The 10,275-nt window shown below is 42.2% G+C and overlaps 1 protein-coding gene across 1 annotated transcript; it reads right to left on the bottom strand.

The window, feature by feature from the left end:
• Positions 1–6,342: 6,342 nt before the first annotated feature.
• On the bottom strand, positions 6,343–8,364 carry fev (FEV transcription factor, ETS family member; the record flags this gene model as incomplete). Its single annotated transcript, XM_080536189.1, has 3 exons — positions 8,203–8,364; positions 7,692–7,763; positions 6,343–6,881 (listed from the first exon to the last, which is right to left on the bottom strand). The coding sequence occupies exons 1-3, from the start codon at positions 8,249–8,251 to the stop codon at positions 6,343–6,345; spliced, it is 660 nt and encodes a 219-aa protein (XP_080392315.1). The 5' UTR covers positions 8,252–8,364.
• Between the last annotated feature and the right edge of the window lie 1,911 nt (positions 8,365–10,275).

Genomic DNA, 10,275 nt, shown 5'->3' with positions numbered 1-10,275 from the left:
TGTCTCTCTCTCTGTCTCTGTCTCTGTCTCTGTCTCTGTCTCTCTCTCTGTCACCAACTCTGTCTCTGTCTCTTTCTCTCTGACTCTATCTCTGTCTCTGTCTCTGTCTATGTCTCTGACTCTGACTCTGTCTCTGTCTCTGTCTCTGACTCTGACTCTGTCTCTGTCTCTGTCTCTGACTCTGTCTCTGACTCTGTCTCTGTCTCTCTCTCTGTCTCTGTCTCTGTCTCTGTCTCTGACTCTGTCTCTGACTCTGTCTCTGTCTCTGTCTATGTCTCTGTCTCTAACTCTGTCTCTCTCTCTGTCTTAGTATAGATAAGGTGCAGCTGTCTCTCTGTCTCTCTGTCTCTGTCTCTAACTCTGTCTCTCTCTCTGTCTCTGTCTCTGTCTCTGTCTCTGTCTCTGTCTCTGACTCTGTGTCTCTCTCTCTGTCTCTCTCTCTTTCTCTCTGTCTCTGTCTCTGACTCTGACTCTGACTCTGTCTCTGTCTCTCTCTCTCTGACTCTAACTCTGTCTCTATCTCTGTCTTAGTATAGATAAGGTGCAGCTGTCTCTGACTCTCTCTCTGTGTCTCTCTCTCTGTGTCTCTCTCTCTGACTCTGACTCTGTTTCTGTCTCTCTCTCTCTCTGTCTCTGACTCTGTCTCTGTCTCTCTGTCTCTCTCTCTCTGTCTCTGTCTCTGTCTCTGTCTCTGACTCTGTCTCTCTCTCTGTCTCTGACTCTGACTCTGTCTCTGTCTCTGACTCTGTCTCTGTCTCTGTCTCTCTCTCTCTCTGTCTGTCTCTGTCTCTGTCTCTGTCTCTGTCTCTCTCTCTCTGTCTGTCTCTGTCTCTGTCTTTGTCTCTGTCTCTGACTCTGACTCTGACTCTGTCTCTGTCTTTGTCTCTCTCTCTGTCTCTCTCTCTGTCTCTGTCTCTGTCTCTGTCTCTGTCTCTGACTCTGTCTCTGTCTCTGTCTTTGTCTCTCTCTCTGTCTCTCTCTCTGTCTCTCTCTCTGTCTCTGTCTCTGTCTCTGACTCTGTCTCTGTCTCTGACTCTGTCTCTGTCTCTGTCTCTCTGTCTCTCTCTCTCTCTGTCTCTGTCTCTATCTCTGTCTCTGTCTCTGTCTCTCTCTCTCTCTCTGTCTCTGACTCTGTCTCTGTCTCTGTCTCTGTCTCTGACTCTGTCTCTGTCTCTGTCTCTCTCTCTCTCTGTCTCTGACTCTGTCTCAGACTCTGACTCTGTCTCTGTCTCTGTCTCTCTCTCTGTCTCCAACTCTGTCTCTGTCTCTTTCTCTCTGACTCTATCTCTGTCTCTGTCTCTGACTCTGTCTCTGTCTCTGTCTCTGTCTATGTCTCTGACTCTGACTCTGTCTCTGACTCTCTCTCTCTCTCTGTCTCTGTCTCTGTCTCTGTCTCTGTCTCTGTCTCTGTCTCTGACTCTGTCTCTGTCTCTGTCTCTGACTCTGACTCTGTCTCTGTCTCTGACTCTGTCTCTGTCTCTGTCTCTGTCTCTGACTCTGTCTCTGACTCTGTCTCTGTCTCTCTCTCTGTCTCTGTCTCTGTCTCTGTCTCTGACTCTGTCTCTGTCTCTGTCTATGTCTCTGTCTCTAACTCTGTCTCTCTCTCTGTCTTAGTATAGATAAGGTGCAGCTGTCTCTCTGTCTCTGTCTCTAACTCTGTCTCTCTCTCTGTCTCTGACTCTGTCTCTGTCTCTGTCTCTGACTCTGTCTCTCTGTCTCTCTGTCTCTATCTCTGTCTCTGTCTCTGTCTCTGTCTCTGTCTCTGTCTCTGTCTCTGTCTCTCTCTCTGTCACCAACTCTGTCTCTGTCTCTTTCTCTCTGACTCTATCTCTGTCTCTGTCTCTGTCTCTGTCTATGTCTCTGACTCTGACTCTGTCTCTGTCTCTGTCTCTGACTCTGACTCTGTCTCTGTCTCTGTCTCTGACTCTGTCTCTCTGTCTCTATCTCTGACTCTGTCTCTCTCTCTGTCTCTGTCTCTGTCTCTGTCTCTGTCTCTCTCTCTGTCACCAACTCTGTCTCTGTCTCTTTCTCTCTGACTCTATCTCTGTCTCTGTCTCTGTCTATGTCTCTGACTCTGACTCTGTCTCTGTCTCTGTCTCTGACTCTGACTCTGTCTCTGTCTCTGTCTCTGACTCTGTCTCTGACTCTGTCTCTGTCTCTCTCTCTGTCTCTGTCTCTGTCTCTGTCTCTGACTCTGTCTCTGACTCTGTCTCTGTCTCTGTCTATGTCTCTGTCTCTAACTCTGTCTCTCTCTCTGTCTTAGTATAGATAAGGTGCAGCTGTCTCTCTGTCTCTCTGTCTCTGTCTCTAACTCTGTCTCTCTCTCTGTCTCTGTCTCTGTCTCTGTCTCTGTCTCTGTCTCTCTCTCTGTCACCAACTCTGTCTCTGTCTCTTTCTCTCTGACTCTATCTCTGTCTCTGTCTCTGTCTCTGTCTATGTCTCTGACTCTGACTCTGTCTCTGTTTCTGTCTCTGACTCTGACTCTGTCTCTGTCTCTGTCTCTGTCTCTGACTCTGTCTCTGTCTCTGTCTCTGTCTCTGACTCTGTCTCTGCCTATGTCTCTGTCTCTAACTCTGTCTCTCTCTGTCTTAGTATAGATAAGGTGCAGCTGTCTCTCTGTCTCTGACTCTGTCTCTCTCTCTGTCTCTGACTCTGTCTCTGTCTCTGTCTCTGTCTCTGACTCTGTCTCTCTGTCTCTATCTCTGACTCTGTCTCTGTCTCTGTCTCTGTCTCTCTCTCTCTGACTCTGTCTCTGTCTCTGACTCTGTCTCTGTCTCTGTCTCTGTCTCTCTCTCTCTCTCTCTGACTCTGTCTCTGTCTCTGTCTCTGACTCTGATTCTGATTCTGTCTCTGTCTCTGTCTCTGTCTCTAACTCTGTCTCTGACTCTGTCTCTGTCTCTGTCTCTGATTCTGACTCTGACTCTGATTCTGACTCTGACTCTGACTCTGTCTCTGTCTCTGTCTCTGATTCTGTCTCTGTCTCTGACTCTGACTCTGACTCTGACTCTGGGGCTGACACGTGGTTGTTTTTTCAAATCACAGATTGTGGCGTTAAAGTCGTAAGCCCAAAACAAAGACACTGACACCTCCTCCGACAGCTAAAGGTTTAGCATAGCTTTAAACAGCTTAAAGACAGCTCTAGATCACAACAACCATGTGAATCTGTTCCTCTATTTATCCGGCCTTGCCTGTGTTGAGGTCCGTAATAGATTGAGGATGGTGGAGGTGGGGGGGGGACACTTTCACTACTTTAAGTAGGCTGAGCAGGGAAATTGAGATCATGCATAGCGTCTGTTGGCCATGGCAATGGGCAGAGGGAGGCGAGGTTTGTAATGCGTCTGGTGTCCCGGGGGCCGAGGAGAGAAGAGAGAGAGAGGAGCACTGCCGTCAATGCAGACCCAGGCGTCCCAGAGGGGCATATTGATATGCGGGTCACACACACACACACACACACACACACACACACCATTCCTCCCTGCTCTCTGACACACACACACACACACCATTCCTCCCTACTCTCTGACACACACACGCACACACACACACACACACACACACCATTCCTCCCTGCTCTCTGACACACAAACACACTCACACACACACACACACACACACACACACCATTCCTCCCTACTCTCTGACACACACACACACACACACTCACACACACACACACACACACCATTCCTCCCTACTCTCTGACACACACACGCACACACACACACACACACCATTCCTCCCTGCTCTCTGACACACAAACACACTCACACACACACACACACACACACACACACCATTCCTCCCTACTCTCTGACACACACACACACACACACACACACACACACACACACACAGTCTTGTTCTTATCAGCCTCCTCTCTCCAGGCTCAGCCATGCAGGAGGCGTTCGCCACCTATGACATCAAATTAGCTCAACACCAACATCCCAGGGGTCGTTTCTTTCTGTAGTCGGGCCTTTGTACGCAGGCCTGCAGCCCCTGCATGTGAATAATGCATGAACACAGACTGTAAAACCAGGGCTAGGCTAAGCCTTCACCAAACAGGCCATGTGACAGAAGATAGGGTGCATTTATAGCATTCGTTTAGCTTAAACATTGTTTGGCTGTTCATTTGTTTGGCTTGTAAGTTGTAACCTATTCATCTTGTAAGGGAATAAAACATGTTATGATGTTTCAATATTTGCATGTGTGTGCCTGTAATGAGGCTGCTGTGTTATAGGGGACAGTGGCGGGCCGCTGAGCTCATCAACGGCCACGGAGGTGGAAGGTTCGTGTTAAAAATATCTCCTACTGAACCAATAGGTGGATCAGTCCAGTAGCCCATACAGTATTATGCAATGGTAGGCTATGTTATATGAAGAGATATAGCGCCCCCGTGTGGTTGACAGTAATTTAAACTTATTTCAACATCAAGTCATCAAGCCACATGGAAAGATGTATTAAAAAAGTATTGCTGTTTTTTGCGTATAATACAAACTATTGGTAACACTACATTAATAATAATAATACGTTTCCCTAAAGTGTGTGTAACTGCGGTAATAGCTGAAGTAATGAGGTATCCACATTGTACTTAGTAACTACTATGTAGGGTTGACTGTTATGTAATTACACAAGTGGAATATATATTTTACATCACCCTTGACCATTTTTAACATGTTGAATGGGGTTATACTGTTAATTATTAACTGATACTGCTGTAATTACATAATAGTTACATAGTAGCTACTATGTAAGTACAACATTGATACCACAGTTATTACTATGTAGGCTTAGTGATATACATTTAAAGGCAACTTAATGTAAAGTGTTTATTAAAACAATTAACACATTTGAATTACTATAATTACAGTATAATTATAGCAATGGATAAATGTCAGGCAGTAAACTATACCTTTAACCAATAGGTCATACAACACTTTCCTTTATCCTGTGGCTATTTGTTATTGAGTGAAATGTGTGCAAAGTTAATCACATGTAAAGTGCACACACTGTTCCATTAATCTTGTCATTCATCTGGGAAACATCTCCAAGCAATACATTTAGCCTAAGCTTCAACAAATGACTTACAAAACCAATTTATAAAAATCAATCAATCACTTTATTCATGGTCACCCTAGACAGTAGGTTACTAACAACGAGAGATTCATGAGACAATGGCCGACGGCGCCTGTGGAGGAACACCATATGCAAGAGAGATTTATACAACAATTGGTTAAAAAATAGTTTCTAATTCTATCTCTTAAAACATCACACAGCACACATTAATGTTCAAACTACAAGGTAGTAACATAGACTATCACTCCGTCTACGGATATAGGCTACTTACGGACAGTTGGCGGGCTGTTAAATGTCAAATATTTAGAAAATAGTCGTAATATCTCCGCAGTCTGGAGCTATAAACCTCTGATTAATCAGTCTGGAGCTATAAACCTCTGTTAATATCTGATTCATCTCGGATCCCAGAATCTGGACAATCTGATGGTGATGTATATAATTTAACACAGTAAATGTCTTACAGTATCTTATCATTTACTTATTTTCTTATCATGTCAATGTAGCTACAAAGCGCAAAAACAATAACAATAATCAAAACTGTACCGTTGCACTACATGCTATAGTACGATATACTGTAATTATTCAGTCAAAAATATATCCTGCTTATAGGCTAGTTGAACCACAATCAATACAAAGTGGAAAGTTATCAGTTATTGTTGATTATTGTTCCTGTATCTGGAGGCTGTTTTATTTTTGCTCAGAAATGCATTTGTACCATTGCAGTTATTTTGAAAATAATAATAGTTGATCTAATATAGTAGATTATCTCTGCATCGTTTCAGATTTGTCTTACTTCAAATACACCAGATGGCGCTAGGGACCTATTATCGTTATCGGATATCCTGATTAATTTGAAACATTAGTAAACAAAAGGGAGAAGTTGTTTTAAATCATTAGGCTACCTCGTATTTTTGAAAAAGTGATTTGAAAACGAGTGACATTTAATCTAACCTGTACCTTTCCAGAAAATCTATCATTGTTTGTTCATTTAATAACCTCATAATCATAATGCACGAATACCCTATGCCTATAATGTAGTATTATTGTGCCAAACCTAAATACTTGTATACAAATGTTGGGCAATTATGGGAGAAAAGATGGGCGATCAAAGAAGAAATGTTCAAGACTAGAAAGGAACATTAATTTAAAAGCACACTATATACATTAATGCACAAGCCGCGCGTAAAACCAGCAGATAGCCTTACTGCATTCAGGCCTATCAAAAGGCATACATGTGCAATATTTGATATCAGCCGTGTTTCATATTAGTCAATTATAGTGATTATTAATATTATTCAGGTTGTTGATGTTGTTGACACAGCTAATGTGCGAGGCGGACACGGCGCCGAACGGCCCGGGGTGTTGGAGAGGGCTGTGGTGGTAGAGGGTCGGCGGGGACCCCGGCCAGTAGGAGAACCCCGACGGACCGACCCCCGGACCGACCAGGTTCAGTTTAGAAATCCCTGAGAAGGGAAGGGGGGCGAAATTATTCTGGAATTTATAAAGAGCTTGCTCCGTCGACGAGGGCTGGCAGACCTGGGCCAGGCCGTGGAAGTCGAACTTGTACGCGTACCGCTTCCCGTGGACCTTGGTCATGATGTTCTTGTCGTAGTAGTAGCGCAGAGCCCGGCTCAGCTTGTCGTAGTTCATGTTGGGTTTGCTCTTGCGCTCTCCCCAGCGCCGGGCCACCTCGTCCGGGTCCAGGAGCTTGAACTCCCCGTTGGTTCCCTCCCAGGCGATGCTCGACATATTGGCGCTGTCCGACAGCAGCTCCAGGAGGAACTGCCAGAGCTGGATCTGCCCGCTGCCTGGAGACACAAGGCAGGACAAGGCAGACATGAGGATACATATAATAATAATAATAATAATAATAATAATAATAATAATAATAATAATAATAATAATAATAATAACCTTTATTTGTATAGCACTTTTCCTGCAAACGTTGTATACTATAATATATAATATGTAGGCCAAAATCGTTGACTTCAGTCCGAAGATAAATGGCCAAATGCTATAGGAAATACATTTGACTATATTATCGATTGTATGCCGATTGATTGATTATCGATTGTATGCCGAAGTATTGCCACTTTATTTATATTGCCTTATTTGCCTGATTCGTTTGTTTGTTTTATCAACTACCACCACTTTATTTCTAGGAACTGAAGACTTTTTCTCTTTTAGTTGTATAATGGGATGTAACAATAAACTTGAAACGTGTAGCCTGTTAAACCTCTAAAATATTTTTTTGCAATTATTATTTGTTGCATTTATAAAACCAGGGGAAACCAATGAAATAATGATCACTTCGGAAAAACACAATAAAGGCCCAGTGCACAAAAAAACACAACAATTTCATTAGCCTAATCATCTTCCGTCCAATCAACGGCGATGCTGCAGAGATCTGCTACCCTGCCTGGTGCAATATGTGAAATATGGGAACATGAGGACATGATACACTCGGTGGTGTAGACTTAAGTACCTTACCTTCATGGCAATATGCAACTAATCTGATATTTTGTAAATATTGGGTTATTATGATAACATCTATACAACGCCATCAAAGCCTACATTATATGTCAAACTATAATTACTATAAAAGCATATTTGCTTACCCTTTTGCACGCCTGTATTTATGGGACTCCAAGATGTACCTTTGCTTTCTTTCAACAGATTTTCTGTTGGATCTGAAATTAAGAAATGAAATCATAAACACAAAAATATGCTATCAAGGCAAAGATAACAATATCATAAAATCAATCTAATTGCAAAGTTAGGTCTTTAGCAATCACATGATTAAATCTGTAGGCCTAATGTCCATGGTCCTTTTTCTTCAATTTGTAAATTCCACAAATTCATTTAAAAGCATGATTGTAGTTTAATCGAGTCTCTAACTAAAGCCTCTGTTCTGGTTTCTCCTCCAGCCTCATAGGTGAAGCCAGGAAACGCGTTCAGGAAAGAGGATATCCGATTTCCGACAAAAGGAGACGTGTTTCAGATTGAAAAGGCAGAACCATCTCTAGCTGGAAGCAGCATCACTACCGGAGAACTAAAGAGCCCTTTCCTCAAATCATTGAATGCGTAAAGCAATATTTCTCATTTTAAGTACAAAAGGCAAAAACCAACCTGAGAGATACATGTTAAACATTAGGTTTCCTCCGCAGTTCTGCCTCATTGTGGCTGTTGTTCAAGAAAGGGTTGGATTTCATTCGGGGAAAGATTTTTATTAAACTTTATCTCATAACTGTGATCTGGAATAAATGCGGGACAGATTGAAGTTTCCAGGCAACTGTCACAAAGCCCATCTCTGAGACAATATTCAGACAGCAATTTCCTTTGGTGCATTGCTTTAATTAAAAGAGCAATTTACCTCTGTCATCCGTCCCCGTCTCCACAATAAAAAGAGGCCGATAGAAATTCGGCCTTATCAATCCACCATCAGGGTTTAATAAAGTTTCCGCGTTAAGATCAGAGTTTCTATGGAGAATTGAAGTGTTTGACATGGAAACCAGTTCAGATCCTCTCACTTTTCCGCCTCTTTACCTCTCTGCAAACATAAAGGCCTATTTCGTTGGAAAAGAATATTTACCTTTAAAAACACGCTTCAATGCACCTGGGAAAACAAGAACATTGTATCCCCAACCTTCTGTCTGCGGTGTAAGAGGCTATACACGCCTAACGAGGACGGTTGTAAATCTAAAACCATGTCTCGATAATAATGTGCTATTAATAATCTTCCAAATATGAACCTCCTCGTTTGTAAAACGCCCTCCATTAAATATGTTTCTATTGTTAAGGTGTATTATTATGTTAGAAGTATAGTTATAATAATAACAATCATCATCATCATCATCATCATAATCGCAATAACATTAATATTCATTATTAGTGTTATTATTGTTGTTGTTGTTGTTGTTAGTAGTAGTAGTAGTAGTAGTAGTAGTAGTAGTAGTAGTAGTAGTAGTAGTAGTAGTAGTAGTAGTAGTAGTAGTAGTAGTAGTAGTAGTAGTAGTAGTAGTAGTAGTAGTAGTAGTAGTAGTAGTAGTAGTATTAATTGACCTAGTATAATAATCATCAGAATAATCATCATAATAAGGATAGCCTAATATATAAACATTTTAGGTCTAATTATAGTAATCATCATCATCATCATCATCATCATTGTAATGTTTAATTACTCCCGCCATATAACATAAACACACAATGTTAGTGTAGGCCTAGATAAGATAAGGACACAAAGAAAATGGCAGCCAAACTCTTCACACAAATATATTTTATTAGACCTTCTTGGCATATGGAGATGCAAAATATACAGTCAATTGTTGTTACAAACGTTTCCATATAACAGTTTAACAATAACACGTTCACAGCCAAATATAGTTATTGAATTGAGATAATAGGCTACACCTGTTTACGATTAAGATTAATATATTACTGGGTCTATAGGCTGTAGGCTAAAAAAAGATTTGACCGGCAACTGTATGGGAGTTTGATTTCTCTTTAGAGAGGGGTTCGAACGGGTTCTAGAACGGCACGGTCTGTGGTCCGGGTTCTAGAACGGCACGGTCTGTGGTCCGGGTTCTAGAACGGCAGACTACGCATGCGCAAACCTACGAAACTGTTGGTCTATCACTTCGCATAGCACAGAGGCACTGCCTCAGCCTCTCGCCAGCAATCAGCTAGCTTTGGGAGCCAACTCTCCTGGTGCCAGGGCATGCATTATATTTTTAAAACAACACATTGTACATCATTTATTTTTATTTTATCAACATTTTAACACATTAAAGTTAAGAATAATGAGTAAAAAAATTAAAAATATATATATATTTTTGAGATAAAAAAATTATAAAAAAATATTTTAAAAAGACTGATATTATTTTTCTTTCTTAAATGCCTGGGTGAGGCACTGCCTACCCTGCCTCACCTGACTGCACGCCACTGGCACGTTCTGTGGTCCGGGTTCTAGAACGGCACGGTCTGTGGTTCTATGACCAAGCTGACTCGAGGTCTCTATCCCTTCCAGGTTCTTTCCTAGTACCACGCCTTCCCTCCCTGGCTCTCCTGCCGGCTCTGTCTCTGCACGCTGCCCGCCTGGGAAGATCAATCTCTGGCGTCCCAGACTTGCTTTAGCTGCCTGAGTGCTTAAACGTGTCGCAGGCAACTTAAAACAAGCCTCGAATGCTAGAAAAGTACATGTGT

The sequence above is a fragment of the Nansenia antarctica genome, assembly GCF_963989245.1.
Source record: "Nansenia antarctica genome assembly, chromosome: 7".
Lineage (NCBI taxonomy): Eukaryota > Metazoa > Chordata > Actinopteri > Argentiniformes > Microstomatidae > Nansenia > Nansenia antarctica.
The sequence above is the reverse complement of the archived record's forward strand: the minus strand, read 5'-3'. Positions and strand labels throughout refer to the sequence as shown.